The sequence below is a fragment of the Schistocerca gregaria genome, chromosome 5 (assembly GCF_023897955.1).
Source record: "Schistocerca gregaria isolate iqSchGreg1 chromosome 5, iqSchGreg1.2, whole genome shotgun sequence".
Classification (NCBI taxonomy): domain Eukaryota; kingdom Metazoa; phylum Arthropoda; class Insecta; order Orthoptera; family Acrididae; genus Schistocerca; species Schistocerca gregaria.
Genome location: NC_064924.1, coordinates 599,859,998 through 599,878,950, shown reverse-complemented (window position 1 = coordinate 599,878,950; position 18,953 = coordinate 599,859,998). Strand labels below are relative to the sequence as shown.

Here is an 18,953-nt window from a genome sequence, read left to right as displayed (position 1 = left end):
TACATTTTAATAAATATGAGACCCAATTATTGTCCACTTACGTATGTTGATGGTAACTAAGGAGCTACCACCGAATATTCAACAGTAAAGCTGAATATTCTTTTTATTCTATGTGTGGTGTTGGTGGTGGTGGTGGTGGTGGTGGTGGTGGTGTTGGGGCTGGGGGTGAGGTTGGGTCAAATATCTGTTGTGGTGAAATTAAAACAGGTGAATGAAAGGTGATCTGTGTTCATGTTGTGACTTACAAGCATAGTACAGGTTTTGATTCCAATGTTTCGCAATTAATATCCGAGGTTATCTCTCGGCAACTGCATGAAATAATTGGCAAATCCTAAGATCTAATGTAAATCATCTGAAAAACTTCAGTCTCCGTAGCATCATTCTGATATGCATACACAGGTTTCTCTACCCAATGGTAATTACTGAAGCCTCTCGAGAGAGTGGTTTATTTACAAGAAAAAATTAAAACAACAATACCAGAATAGAAACCCAGCCCCCAAGAGCAAAACAAAATACATCACAATCCAGAGAAGAGGTATCAATGAAGATGTTATATAAAATAGAGAGGAGTTCAGATACAAAAATAATGGAAGTAGTGCCCAGTGAGTAAGCAAGAAGAAAACTGAAGAGTATTCTGGGAAGAAGACCTATCAAGAGTGATTCAGAGGCTAAAAATAAATAAATAAATAAAAATAAAAAAGAAGAAAAAGAAATCGCAACATTCCAAAACATCAAATACATATGGACACTATAACTTTTTATGTTTTCTGTCGTCCCTTATTTACTTTTATTGTTATTTCATCTTACTATTGCAGCGGAATCAATGGGAAGGACAAGCTTACATTATTCTTCCTTAGTTCTTTAAATCTCATTATGAGACTGGAAACCGACTTATCTCTTCCTCACACTCATTTGGAATCTACATTTCATGCTGATGACTGTCAATGTTGAAAAAGTATAAATACATTGTTGCAAAAGGTATCAAAACTCTTATGACCTCATTACCTACTTTCAGATATGCGTAATTCACCTAGATCCAAACCTCAAGCAGTGATAGAAAATCAACTTTGATTTCAATTCGAGTCTGAAGAAATATCAGTAAGTTGCGCTTCAGGGCAAAGAGTTGATGGAAGTTCTATACTGAAAGGATCTTTGATTCTACTGTGTTGGTTAACTTCTACTGGGAAGTACTTCACAATCACCAAGTTCAGTTAAATGATCCACAAACACAAGTTCAGTTCTTTATGCAACTTAAAGACAATGTCTTCTGAAACCAAGTGGAGAGCAGGAAAAACTTAATGTATGTCTTTATTAAACGTTTTCTTCCTCAAGAGTAGTTTCTTTCTGAAAGCTGCAGTTTTATCTCATATTTGCAAAATGTTGGTCTAATTACCTTTAAGGGATACATTCAATGAAATGAGTTTTTCAAAAATTTCACAAAGGTATACTAGTTTCAAAACAAAGTCACCATCTACAAACATCTCTGAAACCAAATGTTTCTCTTGCTCAAGGTAAAGATAATGTTCCTTCTTGAGCTCATTTACTCCCTTCAAGACATTCGCACGTGGAAGCCTAAAAGTGTTGCTGTATTTAGGGAAATGTACTCAGCCCTTAAATCAACACACACTTGTTGGAAACTACTTTAGTGGCTGACTTTTAATTAAGTTTATCTCTTTGATCACTGATTGAGGAATCTCATGAAGGACAGGGCTCATGCTTTCTGGTTCCAGTACTTCTCACTGAATGAAACAGTGTGTCTAAATGGCATGAGGAGCCTCTTTACAGATCAGAGCTTGCAATCTGGCATGACAGCCAGCCATACTGAGACCTCTACCTGTACATACACCAACACATTTTCCCCATTACCGTTGTTTTCTTTCATACAAGAGCGCAGTATTTCAAATAGATCTGTTGCTTTTGTTCCAGAAGTTATTTTCCTGCACAAAAAAATGTAACCTTCATGGATGTATAAACCACTCACAACAAAATTAATGTGCATAATTGGGTTATTGGTAGCTTCTTCCAACTGAATTGTGAAATTACTATTAGTTATGAAATTTTTAACCAACTGGTCATTAATGTCACAAGTCATATCGACTGGCAAAGGCATACTTGGCAGCTGATTCCCTGTCAGAATAGGCATGTTGTACAGACCAGCTGGTACAATACAGACTTCCATTACATCTGTACTTCATTTAAAAATTTGTTCATGCTGCCAGCGGAACACAAATCAGAGAAGACAAACGACAATTAAAAATGATCTGCATTCAACAAAAGTAACTTCAAACTGATTGTTACTGAACAGAAATAAATAATTTACCTATTATAATTTGACTGCCATCTACCAAGCTGTCATCGTAACAATTACTTGACAGCCCTCAAAGATATCACTACTAGCGCAAACATTGTTCCTTTACTCAGAAAGCCAATAAACCAAACTATTACTTTTATAAAACAATGGCAATGTTCCTACAGTAGGTCCACCACACCCCTGGCAGCTCTGATGCATAGTTTGAAAAACCCTGGTCTATGAACCTAAATGAAAGGCTGTTCGGTGTGCCACATGAATTTCATTTCTTTCTATTTATGAAGCACCTTTAGAGGCTAGTAACATACATTTGTAATAAATTTGTTACATAATGTTTACAAATATTTTACTATATTACAGTTTTTTGTTATTATGCTATTGCTAGGTAAGAAACAACTTCTGAAGTGCACGTTTCATAAAACAGATTACTATTTGGTTCTACTAATGATTTTGTGATATTATTTCATATGTAGCATCCTGCTTTTTTATTTAATTACTGCTGTGTACATCGGAATGTCTTAATTCTGACATTTTTTTTTACCCTTTTCACTCTAACACTCCACTTTCAGTACATTCTGGTTGTGTGTGTTCACTGTGTACAGAGTTACCAGGTGTCACTGTGTGTTATAAGTTGTCTTTTGTTTGTGTTGCTGCACCTGTATGTGGTGTGATATTCATTTGTTATGTGGGTGCATTTGTTATTCTGTGTAGTGGGACCTACTCTAAGAAAACTTGAGACTTTCCAGTGAACAGAATCCTAAATAATAGATTTTCTTAAAATTGTTTGTGGTGGAGACATAGAATATGTTACTGGTTATATTCTACAGCTTTGTTTTTTGTTGCCAACATGATCAGTGAGTTGTTATTTATACTGAGTTGGTCATTTATTACTTTCTTGTTTGTTCTTTGCAAGGGTTCTTTGTGCGTGATAGTTTTTGTGTAATCGTAGAAGTTTTCTATTGGAATTATTCATTCTGATAATTTTCATAATCTTAAGTATTAGTGGGTTCAGATCCATGCTTTACTTTCTTTACTATTGTTCAGCAAAAATGGTATGGTTATTTTCATACTTTCAACTTCTTATATGTTCTTTGTATCTAGTTTAGAAATTTCTGCCTGTTATCTCCAGACACAATGGTTTTCAATCTCGACATTCTAGCTGGCACCATGTGACGTGGAACATGATATGAACATTATCAGAATGAACAATTACAACACAACACTACTAATATTACAGGAAAAAATTCACATACAAAGAGTCCTTACAATGAATGAGAAAGTAATATATAACAAATCAATGCAAGTAACAACTCACTGACCACATTAGCTACAAAAACAATGTGAAATAAGAAGAACACAGAATTCTAAGCAAATCTTATTAATATCTAAGTGCATACAGATACAACACCACCAACAAAGGACAACCAAAAACACACAGTGACAGTTCGAAACACTTTATACAGTAGGAACGCACACAACCAACACACAGCGAAAGTAAAATTATCAAGTGAAATGTGCTTGAAAATTAGACATCCTGTTGTATACAGGACAACTAAGTACAACTCCAGATAACACATGTGAAATAAAAAGATAACAAAATTCTAAGCAGAATCTTATTAAAGTACACCTAGCCTATGTCACTCCTCCAGCCCTCCCTCCTACCCACATTCCTAGCTGGCAAACCAGCTGCCTCCCTCCGAGTTCCAAGCCAATAGCCATCCACCATAAATCCCTCCCCCTGCCCCCTGCCTCCAGCCTCTCTCTCACTCTACCCATTCTATCAGGCATTACCCCCACTACACCTGGGAGCACCTGCCGAAATGGAGCACTGGCACTTTTCATCCAGTAACTGCATGTAGATACTTAGGTGTTTTGTTTGGGGGAGGAGGTGTGGAAGGGGTTTAATCTAGCTAGAAAACTCATCACTCTGAAAGCTAGCATGTTGTCTTTCTTCTGTACATGCCTACTGATGCCTTGCTTATTCTGCTTTCCAGTGAATGGTTGTGTTCTAAAAGTTGTTTCTTACTTAACAATAAGATAATAACAAATACTCTGTCATATGGTAAAGCATTACAAAACATTATGTAACACAATAGGCTACATTCCTATGTTAAACATATGGTTTGGATTATTGATATTCTGACCGATTATAATATTTAAATAGCATTTACAGTCAATATAGTCAAAAATCCCTTTTATTTTTATTTCATTAAAGCTTAAAAACTATTAAATATAAGAATCTTTTCACATGATCTAAAATGCTCTGTTACTGGCTGATGCTCTGGTGGCATCACAGACTAGAGTAAGATTAAGCTACACCTACGTTATAGTAGCGTTAGCCAGTTATGATGTTTTTACATACTTTTACTGAAAACAGTTTAACTATTTAGTGATGGAAAACACAATTACAACTTTTAAGTGCCAATAAAAGGAATTTTGTGACTGCTGATAGTGGAAGCTTTGTGAAAGTTTATGCATTTAAGCTCCATCCAATTACAGCAGTGATATGTGCCCGATTGATGTTCTTTTCCCTGCTCTCTGCAACATAACTGAAATTGCTCTAAGCTCAGGAACTGTAGAGCTTTTGCAACTGGGGTCCCTACATTATAACTAGATTGTCAATTATAAATCATGAGCTATGATCCAGAGCACAAATTCATCATCATCATCATCATCATCATCATCATCATCATCATCATCATCATCATCATCTTCATTTCCCCTCCCATCCTCTTCACATGACCAAACCATTTTAATCTATTTGTCTCAATTTTCTCAGTCAATTTGTCCACTCCAATATCCTTCCTAACATCTTCATTTTTACTCTGTCTCTCCTCGTCTTCCCTGCCATGCTTCTCAGAAACTTCATTACACTGGAGCACAAAGCACAAAAATTTTTTGGTAAAACTTAGTGTTTATTTCCTACAAGACATTCAGCAGAGATACTGCCTGTGTCAGACATTCTGTGGCACAATGGACAGTGCATGTGACTGGAGTATAAGAGGTCACATGTTTGAATTAAGGAAGGGTCAAATATTTTTAAAAGTTTTTACATGAAATATGAAAACAGCATTAGTAAGTACTGATTGTAGCAGATGTTTCGATTGTGGGATGTATTACACAAAGCTTCACATTAGTCTTCATCCCAGAAATGGATAAGAGACGATAAATGCATTTACTTTGCGAACAAACAATTCACGTTTTTGGAGAGAGATAATCGCAAGTCCACAGTAGAATGAGGTTTAGGACGATGAGGTTAAACAGACATATAATTCGTGTAAAACATTCAGGTGACAAGAAGGTAATGGCTGTGTTGTTTGGAAGTATTAACTAAGATTAGGTGTCTGAAGCACACTTATTTCATCCTTATGTAAAATGATGAAACTGCAAAACTTTCAGCAATAGGGATCCTATGTAGGCAGTACAAAGATAAAAAAGTTCCTCTTATGATAAAATGTGTGGGGTCACATTAACTATAAAATATCTTTTTGAATATGACTTGTGTGAGCAGCAATTGCAAATGTCAGCACATGTAAACAGCAAGGGGAAAACTTCTGTTTCCGTCGGTATCGTGAAATTTTGTAATTTTGATTTGGTTTTCATATGAGAGGACTGTCGAGTTGTTTAACAAATATGTTCAAATGTTTTTTCGGGTTAAGATTTGAACTAGTGATCTATGAACTTGATCATACAAAATTTGACAGTTTACCACTCTAACAACTGAGGTCCAAATAATTAAGGTAGTGTTAGGTAAAACGGCAATATTTTCACTATGAGTTTAATTTCATTAAATGACACTGTTCTTCATTGTAATAATGGGATGGTGAGCAAATCTCTGAGATACGAGAATATTTTAATTTCACAGTGCAAGACATTTTTATCTGGATTAGTGAACTTGTGCATTGATGTGGTGGCAACTGCCCATTTTATGCATCTTCTCATACTCTGGAACATTAACTTTTCTAGAGTTTTTATAGATGTGTTTCTACAGTATGGCACGACACACCACTCGTAACCCATTTTCTGTAAATTAAATTCCTGAACAAGACGACATTGTGAATTAGCCCTGTGACAGTAGGAGCAGCGAGCTAGCTAGTGATGTACAGGCATCACATGGCTCAAATGGAGTATTTTAGTGAGATTTCAAATTATCTGAATAAATTTCAATATTCTTTTATATAAACAGAAATGACAAAGGGGTGAAAAGCATATTAGGAGTATAAAATGACAGAATTTATCGTTTAGGACAATTGGCAGAAAACAGTAAAATATACTATTATTATATACATAAAAACTTGTATTTAAGACCAGTGAAGATACTTCACACATAAAATGAAGTGAAATATGTAATGCACAAATCAGCCATTTAGTTGCACAGACACATCACATCCCACAGAGCATATGGACAATTTATTGGACGTAATACCTTCAAAATTTATAACTAATTGCACTTTTTTCTAACCCTCTATGAATTGCACATCCTACTCACAATTGTTTCTTGGTGATTAATGCAGTCATTCCCTCACTAAACCTTCTCGTTCACCACGTCACTACCACCAGTGGTTCTGAAAGTAAGGACTATTGAGTTCTACCATTTGTGTGAATTTTTATTGGTTGTAATGGAATTGTTGCCTGCCCATCTGTCTCCGAGTAAACAGATATTCTCACTGTTTTCTCTCAGAACACAGACATTTATGGGGCATGAAGAGCAGCACAACTTAGGTGGCAATTCCCAGGATTTTCAATTTAAGAAAAAGATTAAATGTGATCTGTTTGCCTTGGAGAAAACAAACCATTCCCTGTCCTTACTTATGTGAATTTTTATCCACAAAATATATGAAATTCAACTGTTGCTTATATAAATATGATAGTTTTTTTATTTGTATTGTTTAGTGCATGTACCAAGTCGGGCAAAAATTAGAGGGTGTTCCCCATGAAAAAGAACAACAAGGGTTGGTGGAAAAAAGAGCTAACCCACAACTGTGCATTTTGTGTTACTGCACGTTTTATGTTTGGTTGAATTGAAAGACAAGAACATTTATACTACATTAAAAAGCAATTTATATTGTAGCTAGAACTTTCTAGTGGTACATATGGAACTACCTATTACTACCATGTGGTGCATTCAAAGATGCGACAGATAAAGTGATCACACTAATCCCAACTAAACTGAGGGTTAGACAATGGGATATCCAAGTTGGAATATCAAGAATATTATGAAAAGAACATGTTGCTACTCACCATAAAGATGACATGTTGAGTTGCGGATAGGCACAGCAGAAAGATGATTACACACTGAGCTTTCAGCCAAAGCCTTATCCAGAAAAGAACACACACATTCACACAAGCAAGCACATCTCGCACAAACATGACTTATCTCTGATCCCTCTGGCCAGAATGCAACTGTCACATTAAATGAAAGCAGCAATCAAAGCAACAACTGCATTCTGGCCAGAGACAGCAGTCATGTGCATGAGGTATGTTGTTTGTGTGAAACACTGTGTTTCTTTTCTTTTCTTTTCTTTTCTAAAGAAGGCTTTTGCCGAAAACTGAATGTGTTCCAGTCTTTTCATTGTTCCTGTCTGCAACTCAATGTGTCATCTGTACAGTGAGAAGCAATCTATCCTTTTCATAATATTGTTAAATTGAGGGTTAGAACTTTCTTCTCCTGGCCACTTCAGTTATTTGTTGCTCAATATTAGCATGTGATTACTTATGATACTGACTATCACTACACCCTAGTTAAGTTTCATCATTAATTCAGTAGCACTGAAAGGACAGTTTACTAAAGACATGTTTTCGTCCTGCGCAGTCTCATGGAGAATTACTTGCAGAAATGTTTTGACCGTTAGAAGTAGTGAATGCAGACAATGGGTCCTATTCTGATAGCAACCATGAGACTAAGCACTAAGTTTGCAGCATTAGTTCCATTTCTTCTCTACCTAGAGCAGTCAGAACACAAGAACATATTTGTAAGAAACTGTTCAACTCCTGTCAAGTTTGTAAGTTTTGATGAACTTTGTCACAACTGAAGGCTGAAAAATCATCGCACAGTAAATATACGACAAAAATAGGTCCTTAAACAATGGAAGATCCAGATTGGAATATCAACAATATTCTGAGGATAGACTGCTACCCTCGCCATGAATGTGACAATGCTGAGTTGCCGACAGCCACAATTAAAAGACTGTTACATGTAAGCTTTCCACCAAATCCTTCTTCAGAAAAAGAGAAATGCACACATTCACAAAAGCAAGCACATCTCACACATATATAGCCACTACTACCTCTGGCCACTGTGGCTGGAGGTAGTGGACAGATTTATGCAAGTTGCACATTGTGTGTGTGTGTGTGTGTGTGTGTGTGTGTGTGTGTGTGTGTGTGTATCCTCATTATTCTGAGGAAAGCTTTGATTGAATGCTTTACATAATAGTCTTTTCATCATTCCTGTTTGCAACTCAATGTAGTACCTTTATGGGGAGTAGCAACCTGTTTTCACGATACTCTCAAACAGATCTTTATTAATGCAATCAGTTGTGTTTCCTTTTTGTGACCTTCTGCCCAAAGAAATAATTTTAATCCTAGTTCTCAACAGTTTAATTCTCAGGCTAAGACCAAATGAATAGTCCACAAAACAAGACAAAGTGGTATCAAACAAATATTAAGTTATTGCCAAGTAAAAAGAAATTTTATACTAACTGTGATCTATGAAAAATATCCGGCCGTCAGTATGAACACGCTCTTCCCACCCCTCTGGCAGAGGGCCCAGCTCATCCTCAGGTTTTCTGACTGGTGGAGCTGTCTGATTAGGCATCGGACTCGCTCTACCTGTTCTTGGATCAACCCACGTTGTAGAGCGTTCATTGTGGTCAATGAAAAACACACGGCCATTGGGTGCCACCTGCATAGACCAGCCTACAGGCAAGCCTTCTGCATTAATTGTATTCGTTTGATTTGCACTAGTCACAGAAACACGCTGTTCAGACGGTGATGACTGGAAAAAAAAAAAAAAAATGAAATCTGGTGTTACAAGTAAATTGAGAGTAACGTATGCACTATGGACAGTTAAGCATATAATATACTTACAAAAAAATAAATTAATTCTTATATCACAAGTGACAAATTTTTACCCATGCATAAACATAACAATAGGTCTATTCAATGCTAAGTAATTTCATATGAATACTTACAAATAATATGCCTCTTGTCAAATACAAATATGCATTAATGGATTGCGAATTCAACAAGACTCATCTCACCTTACCTCAAGGAAACAATCTATTTTTAAGCCGACTGTACAGTAATGATGATCATGATGATACAAAAAACAACAATAACAACAAACAGAAATTACATCCAAGATGGAGAGTTTTAATTTTACAATCATGGGCAGCTGTTGAAATTAGATACGCCACACTGTTTTTGACAGATTGGACCTATCAAGATATTTTACCTGTGTACTATAAGAACAAGGAAGATTAAATTTTACTGCCACAAAGGTGACATCAGAAACATTAAGTGACATGGAGGGATAGAAAGGAAGAAGGATGAGGGTTTAACATCCCATCAACATCGAGGTCATTAAAGATGGGGCACATGCTCAGATTCTTTCAAGGATGATGAAGGAGATCAGACATGCTCTTTCAAATTAACCATCCCAGCATTTGCCTGGAGCAATTCAGGAAAATCACATGTGGATTTTGAACCGTCATCCTCCTCACAGCGAGTCCAGTGTGCTAACCACTGTGCCAGTTCGCTCAGTTTGGTGGGATAGAGAGGACTGAGAAAAATGAAAATGGTATTGTAAATTTCAAAAAAGGCTTTAGAAGTGTGTGCATATTAATTACCACCTCTTAACCCTTTCACTGCTACAGACATGCTCCCTGCATTCCATGCGGTTTTCCTGCTGGTATAAAATATTTATCATTGACTCTTTGGTAAAATATTAGGTGAAAAAATTGGATTTTTACCCATCTTACAGTTTGGTATCTTCACTCAACAAAGAACTGAATTTCTCTGTGTTATATGGCATAGTTTTACTATAACAAATTAAATAAAACATTGGGCAAAATTTTAAAAGAGTTTGCAGATGCAAAAATGCATTGCATAAACTATGCATATGGTTTATTTTAGCCCATCATCTGAGTGAACAAAATGTAAATAAGGTATCAAAATTTTATGAAAAATTGAGAGCAGATTGGTATCATTTTTTCTTGAGTTATTGGGCTATATCCTGCATATATTTGCATGCAGTGTGCTCATTTACATCCTTATGCGTTGTGAATCATTCAGTCATAGCAATTGTCACGTCTCCAACAATTCAACTTACTGAAAAGATGTCTTTGCAAATACAGCATGCAATGCTGCACATACATTGCATGACAAATAGCTGAGACTTCTATATTCACCAAAATATGAGAGTAACTTGTCCATGATAATGAGAGGTCAGCAGCCCAGGATGCATACAGACATCCATTGCACTATAGTAAAACCCAAGCGGCACATGAATAAGTGCCCACAGCGCCTGGAGAATCAGTGTAGCAGTAAATCTATACAAGCCCACAGCACTGAAAAAGTTTAATAAATTAACGCACTCTTGTGGCGTCAACTCTGAGAAGATACTATTGGGATGTACGAGAAGAAAATAATCTACTTCCTCCTCACAAGGCAGACAGACAGGAATCAAAATCGCATTCATAATGCCTACTACAATGCTATACTGATACAGCTTGCTGCATTGTTACCTAGTTAAGGTTGGCAATGAGTGGAGAAAATCCATACCAGTCCAGTCACACAACTTCTGCAGATTTCTCAGTCCCCGTAAAAGTACCAATTCATGTAGTGCATATAGTATGTAATCTACCAGTTGAGCTTAAATACAGTAGACACGAGAACAAGGAAAGAATGAAATTTAAATATTCAAATGCCCATAGTGAAGAAGATCAGATTTTAAGGTCGAAGATTTATGGAACAGTAACTATAAAAACAATTCAAGAAGTAGTGATCACTTTGTGGAATATACTTTAAAACCACAGACTGAACTTAATATTCCAATAAAATAACGCAATTTGATATGCTACATATGGAACTCTAATTTACAGGAGTTGATATGAGGAGTGCAACCAGTGCAAGACCATGCCTGACCGAAGCACCAAGGTTGACTATTTTGACAGCAGATTTGCTAATGGCCATGTGCTGATGGTACTGTGTTAAAGGTAAATGGTCTATACGATAATATAAAATGTTGTCCATGCACATATACACAACAAAATTAAATTATTCTGAAAGTGCTGAGTAGATAGTAGGTTACACTACCATTCACCTCTCACAATGAATAATACAAGTATAACACTGTATTGTACTCAAAATATGTTAGTTGAAATTAATGCATAGGTTGAGAGCAAAATTATAAAGATTGAAGCAGAAACATCAATTATTGGAAATCAGATTAATTTACTTGCAAAATTAATCAGAAAATTATGCCATCACGATTACTCAATTAAATATGCTGATGCTACTAACATTACACAGGAGTGGCTTTCTGCCTGATTTTGATTTTGTTCCTTTTCTGGCTGTGTAACAAAATGCAGCACAACTATTAAATGATACAACAGTGAAAAATCCTTGGTTCAGTACAAACACTAGACATAGCAAAGAAAACCACCCACTGGATAGTGGAAGCACTGAGTGACAAATACACATAGTAACAAGAACTGGGTAATGGTAGCTTTACTTCCAAATCTTTTTTCTGCAATTACTCTCATGAGGAATTTTTAAATGACATGATCATTTTAGCAGGACAAGACAGGTTGGTTGGTTGGGTGTGGGATTGAAGGGACCAGACTGCTAAGGTCATCGGTCCCTTGTTCCACGATAAAATCACACGAAATAAAAACTGTCAGTCGTTAAAAATGGAGAACTGAGACAAGGGACGACACAATACAAGAAAGACAGACAAAGACCAGACAAACAGAACTAAAATCACACCGAGTGTGAAGGTGGTTGGCTGACCATGAAAATAAGGAAAAGCCAACCACCAAATGACATTAAAACCCACAGTTTAAAACCACAGGCCAAAGGCCCAAGTCAATACAGGAAATAAAAGGACAAACACTCAAATCATACGATAAAAACCCCCTGCCCGAATAAAACTCAACACGAGGTCCGCCATAGCAACGTCATCACATAAAAGGGCAGGGAGGGTATCAGGCAGCGCAAACGTCTGCCTGAGTCCTGAGTCCTGTTAAAAGCGGGCAGTCCACCAAAATGTGGACCACGGTCAGAGCTGCCCCGCAGCGACATAGCGGTGGGTCCTCCCGGCGCAACAAATGGTCGTGCGTCAGCCACGTGTGGCCAACGCGCAGCCGGCAGAGGACGACAGAGTCCTTCCGAGAGGCCCGCATGGAGGAGTGCCACACACCGGTCGTCTCCTTCACCGCCCGAAGTTTGTTGGGCGTGGGCAGGGTGCGCCACTCGTCACCCCAGGCACCAAGCACTTTCTGGCGCAAAAGCGACAGGAGATCACACTCCATAAAGGCGAGTTCCAGAGCCGGTGAACTCACTGCCTGTTTAGCCAGCGTGTCAACCCGCTCATTGCCCGGGATGCCGACATGACCTGGGGTCCAAACAAAGACCACGGAGCGGCCGCAACGGGCAAGAGCATGGAGCGACTCGTGGATGGCCATCACCAGACGGGAACGAGGAAAGCACTGGTCAAGAGCTCGTAAACCACTCAGGGAGTCACTACAGATGACAAAGGACTCACCTGAGCGGGAGCGGATATACTCTAGGGCGCGATAGATGGCAACCAACTCGGCAGTGTATACACTGTTCCCGGGTGCCAGCGACCGTTGCTCACAATGATCCTCTAGAGTAAGAGCGTAACCAGTGCAACCAGAGACCATCGAACCGTCGGTATAGGACACGGCAGATCCGGGAAACTCGGCAAGGAGAGAAACAAAGCGGCGGCGGAGGGCCGAAGGAGGGACCGAGTCTTTCGGACCCTGTGCCAAATCCAGCCGAATGCATGGTCGGCGCACACAACAAGGGGGCAGACGGAGATTGGCCCAGAAAACAGGCGGGAGAGGAAAAAACTCAATCCCACACAGTAGAGCCCGGATGCGAACCGTGATCGTACACCCTGACCGGGGCCGCCTGTCTGGAAGATGGACGATCGAGTGCGGGAACAGGAGACGGTAGTTGGGATGCCCTGGCAAACTACAAACGTGGGCAGCATAAGCGGTCAGAAGTCGGTCGCGCCGGATCCGCAATGGAGGAACACCAGCCTCCACAAGTAAGCTGTCAACAGGGCTTGTCCGAAATGCTCCTGTGGCGAGTCAGATCCCGCAGTGATGGATGGGATCCAGCAATTGCAATGCTGATGGCGATGCCGATCCATAAGCCACACACCCATAATCAAGGCGGGACTGGATCAGCGCTTGATACAGCCGGAGAAGGGTGGACCAATCGCCACCCCATCCGGTGTGGCTAAGGCAACGGAGAGCGTTTAAATGCCGCCAGCATGTTTGTTTAAGCTGCCTAATGTGAGGCAGCCAAGTCAACCGGGCATCAAATACCAGTCCCAAGAACCGATGCGTCTCTACCACAGTAAGAGGTTCACTGTCAAGGTAAAGGCGTGGCTCAGGGTGAACCGTGCGACGCCGGCAGAAATGCATAACGCAGGTCTTAGCGGCCGAAAACTGGAAGCCGTGCGCTACAGCCCACGACTGCGCCTTGCGGATAGCGCCCTGCAGCTGGCGCTCAGCAACTGCAATGCCAGCGGAGCTGTAGTAGAGGCAGAAGTCGTCTGCATACAACGAAGCTGCAACGGACGATCCCACCGCCTCAGCGAGCCCATTGATCGCAATTAAAAACAGGGAGACACTGAGGACAGACCCCTGTGGGACCCCGTTCTCCTGGACCCGGGAGGAACTATGGGACGCAGCAACTTGCACGCGGAAGGAACGATACGACAGAAAATTCTGAATAAAAATCGGGAGCGGGCCCCTAAGACCCCACCCATGAAGTGTGGCCAGGATGTGATATCGCCAAGTCGTATCGTACGCCTTCCTCATGTCGAAGAAGACGGCAACCAGATGTTGGCGGCGTGCAAAGGCTGTACGGACGGCAGACTCTAGGGAGACCAGATTATCGACGGCAGAGCGGCCTTTAGGCCTTTACGGAACCCACCCTGAGACGGAGCCAGAAGGCCTCGAGACTCGAGGAGCCAACTCAACCTCCGACTCACCATACGTTCTAGCAACTTGCAAAGAACGTTGGTGAGGCTTATGGGGCGGTAGCTGTCCACCTCCAGCGGGTTCTTGCCAGGTTTCAACACGGGGAGGACGATGCTTTCTCGCCATTGAGACGGAACACACCCTCAACCCAGATGTGGTTGAAAACATCTAGAAGGCATCGCTGGCAATTCAGAGGTGTTTCAGCATCTGGCTGTGGATGCGGTCTGGCCCAGGAGCCGTATCAGGGCAAGCAGATAGTGCACTCTGGATTCCCAGTCGCTGAAAGGAGCATTGTACGGCTCCACGTGGCGTGTGTGAAAGGAAAGCCTCCAACTTTCCAACCGCTCTTTCCGGGAGCAGAAGGCCAGTGGGTAATTCGTAGATGCGGAACACTGAGCAAAATGTGCTGCTAACCGGTCCGCAATCGTGTCGGAGTCAGGACACACCACTCCATTCAGCGAAAGGCCAGGGACAGAGACAGGTGGCCGATAGCCATGGAGTCGCCTAATCTTAGCCCAAACCTGCGATGCAGAGGTACGGACACCAATGGTGGAAACATACCGTTCCCAGCACTTCTGCTTCTGTTGGCGAATAAGGCATCGGGCACGGGCACGGAGCTGTTTAAAAACGATGAGGGTCTCCAAGGACGGGTGCCGCTTATGGCGTTGAAGAGCCCACCGGCGATCTCTAATCGCCTCTGCGATCTCGGGCGCCCACCAAGGCACAGTCCTCCTCCGAGGGGACCCGGATGAACAGGGAATCGCAGATGCCGCCGCAGAAACGATGCCGGTGGTGACCGACTGAACCACCGCATCAATGGTGTCATGGGAAGGAGGTGCGATAGTGGCGAGAGAGGAGAACAAGCCCCAATCAGCCTTATTCAGAGCCCATCTGGGGGGGGGCGTTCGGAAGAGTGACGCTGTGGTAGTCACAGAAAGATGGGGAAATGGTCACTACCACATAAGTCGTCATGGACACTCCAGTGGATGGATGGTGAAAGTCCGGGGCTGCAGATAGAAAGGTCGATGGCCGAAAATGTGCCATGGACTACGCTGAAACATGTCGGCTCTCCCGTGTTTAAGAGGCAGAGGTCAAGCTGCGAGAGAAGAGTCTCGACATCTCTACCCCGGCCAGTAATCGCGGCACTACCCCACAGGGGGTTATGGGCGTTAAGGTCGCCCAGGAACACAAAAGGAGGAGGCAGTTGTGCTATCAATGCAGCCAACACATGACGCGAGACATCACCATCTGGCGGAAGATACAAACTGCAGACAGTAATAGGCTGAGGCGTCCACATCCTTACAGCGACAGCCTCTAAAGGTGTGTGAAGAGGTACACATTCGCTGTAGACACAGTTAAGGATGTAGACGCAGACTCCACCAGATACCCTCTCATAAGCTGCCCGGTTCTTGTAATAACCCCGATACCCATGTAGGGCAGGGGTCCGCATTGCCGGAAACCAAGTTTCCTGTAGGGCAATGCAGAGGAAAGGGTGACTGCTGATGAGTTGGCGAAGCTCAGCAAGGTGGTGGAAAAAAGCGCTGCAGTTCCACTGGAGTATCGCTTTGTCCATGTCCGAAAAAGGCGTGAAGGTACCGAGGAGGCATATCACGCCACTGGGTCACCTGCTGCCACCGATGGAGAACCAGTACAATCTGCTTCCATGGTGTCTGAGGGTCCGGCGAGATCCAGGTCCTCAGCGGATGCCCGGATCTCCACCTTATCCTCGGACGCAGGGCCTGTAGGGAGCAGTAGGGTGGACGCCACCGCGTGTTCCTTGGCCTTAGAGGTCTTCTTCTTCGTCTTGTCTCTCTGGTCCTTGGGGTTCATTGGCTGGGAGGGCTCCAGCGAGTCAGTCTCCGGGACGGAGGAGGAGCAGGAAGCCCTGCGACCAGCTGCTGGTCTGCTTTTCTTTCATTGGCTGACATCACCCTTCCCAGAGGCGGAAACCTGGGAAGGAAGGGACCCAAGGGACCCTTTCCGTGCTATTCGAGCCGGGGAAGTTTCAGGCTTCCCCAGCTTAGAAGTGGGGACTGATGTCCCCGATGGTTGGGGGGTTGCTGCTCCTGAGGCAGGTAGTGTAGGAGCAGCAGGGAGTGAAGTGCCCCCCACCATCAAGGGGGCAGGTGTAGCATTCCGGCTCTGAGAGGTGGCAGTCTGAGGGAGAGCTAATGGGGCCATAACAGTAGTAGCCGCGGCGTAAGAGGTAGTCATTCGAACAGGATGGAGGCGTTCGAACTTCCGCCTGGCCTCAGTGTATGTCAGGCGGTCCAGGGTCTTATACTCCATGATTTTGGGCTCTTTCTGGAAGATCCTGCAGTCCGGCGAGCAAGGCGAGTGGTGCTCTCCGCAGTTTACACAGATGGGAGGCGGAGCACATGGAGTATTGGGATGTGATGGGCATCCACAATCTCGACATGTGAGGCTGGAAGTACAGCGGGAAGACATATGCCCGAACTTCCAGCACTTAAAGCATCGCATCGGGGGAGGGATATATGGCTTGACATCACGACGATAGACCATCACCTTGACCTCCTAAGGTAAAGTATCACCCTCGAAGGCCAAGATGAAGGCACCGGTGGCAACCTGCTTATCCCTTGGACCACGATGTACGCGCTGGGCGAAGTGAACACCTCGCCGCTCTAAATTGGCGCGAAGCTCGACATCGGACTGCAATAGAAGGTCCCGATGGAATATTATGCCCTGGACCATATTAAGACTCTTATGGGGCATGATTGTAACCGGAACATCCCCCAGCTTGTTACAATCGAGTAACCGGCGGGACTGGGCGGAAGACGCCGATTTGATCAAAACCGAGCCCGAGCGCATTTTGGACAAGCCCTCCACCTCCCCGAACTTGTCCTCTAAGTGCTCGACGAAGAACTGAGGCTTCATGGATGTAAAGGATTCACCATCGGCTCTCGTACACACCAGGTAGCGGGGCGAGTATGGTTCGCTGGCATCCTTAGTCTTTCGTTCCTCCCATGGTGTAGCCAGGGAGGGGAACGATTTGGGGTCATATGTAGTTGCGTTGTATTGAGCCCTGGAACGCTTAGAGACTGCTGGCGGCTGGCCGCCAGCAAGAGATGATGTACCACGCTTCATTGCAGGTCATCCGCCCTGATGCCACCTACTCCGACCAAGGGCCCTCCCCACGGGCGCCACCCAGCCTCAGCAACGACCACCTGGCAGGATGGCCATTGCCGGGAGTCCCAATGCCCCAAGGAGATAGGCATCTACTCCTTGGCATACGTGGGGAGTTAACGGCGCTAGCATCAGCAGAGCGATCCCAGTGTAGTCAGGGGGCTACAACCAACAGGGTACATGGCGGCCCCACCACAACGGACTGGCTACCGTGCTGGATTTCAGGTGATGTAGTCCAATATCGTCATTGGCGCATAAAGCGACACAGCATAGCAGACTGCAATAAACTGGACCCAAGAACAAATCCACGCCCAAGAGATGGTAAGTGAGCGGGACTGCTAAGCGATGACGACAAACCTGGCTAGAGATGGTAATGCATGATGGACACATCGCTCCTTGTAAGGCGCCCTTCCCCAATCGGCTCGCTCTTCGGAAAATTTAGAAGGATGGAGGTCAAACCCGTTAGGGGACCATCTCACAAGGACAAAACGTTTGAGACTCCTTTTAGTCGCCTCTTACGACAGGCAGGAATACCGTGGGCCTATTCTTACCCCCGAACCCACAGGGGGGGCAGGACAAGACACTGAACTATGACTGAGTCATATGATAAAAACTACTTTATTCCACGTATAATACATTACAAGTGTAATCTGATGAGTCTCCTATACAGTAAAGCAAGATTTAACTTATGCATTTCGCTACTGTAAAATTCTGATTCTGGAAGCAACCGAGCCTAATTTATTCCAATCCAGGAGAAACCTTCAAGATAGAAGGTTATATCTAATTAGTAAAAACTTGTTTTGAAATAAATGATGAATGAAATCTTTACTCTGCAGTTGTGTGTGCTCTCATATGAAACTCATGGCAGATTAAAACAGTGTGCTGGACCAAGACACAGACTTGGGGTCTTTGCCTTTCACGAGCAACTGCTCTGAGCTACCCAAGCACAACTCATAACCCATCTTCACAGCTCTACTTCTGCCAGTAACTCATCTCCAGCCAACCAAACTTCACAGAAGCTCTCCTGCTACAGAAACATGGCTTAGCCACACCCTTTGTGATGTTTCCAGAAAGAAATTTTCACTCTGTAGCAGAGTGTGCGCCAATATGAAACTTCCTGGTAAATTGTAACTGTATATCGGACCGAGACTAAGTTAGGACAATGGTCTGTCGCAGACTCTGGAGATGGGTTGTCAGTTGTCTTGGGTAGCTCAGTTGGTAAAGTACAGCCCACAAAAGGTAAAGACCCCAAGTTTAAGTCACAG

At 42.6% G+C, this 18,953-nt stretch overlaps 1 protein-coding gene across 8 annotated transcripts in view; it reads right to left on the bottom strand.

Annotated features, from left to right (window-relative positions):
• The window catches only part of LOC126272480 (E3 ubiquitin-protein ligase Nedd-4), a 203,398-nt gene that overhangs the window by 52,144 nt on the left and 132,301 nt on the right, over nucleotides 1-18,953 (bottom strand). For all 8 annotated transcript variants that reach the window (XM_049975359.1, XM_049975360.1, XM_049975363.1 and 5 more), the window contains exon 10: nucleotides 9,008-9,302. In XM_049975359.1, coding sequence (XP_049831316.1) covers nucleotides 9,008-9,302 — 295 coding nt within the window. The remainder of the gene's footprint in view (nucleotides 1-9,007; nucleotides 9,303-18,953) is intronic.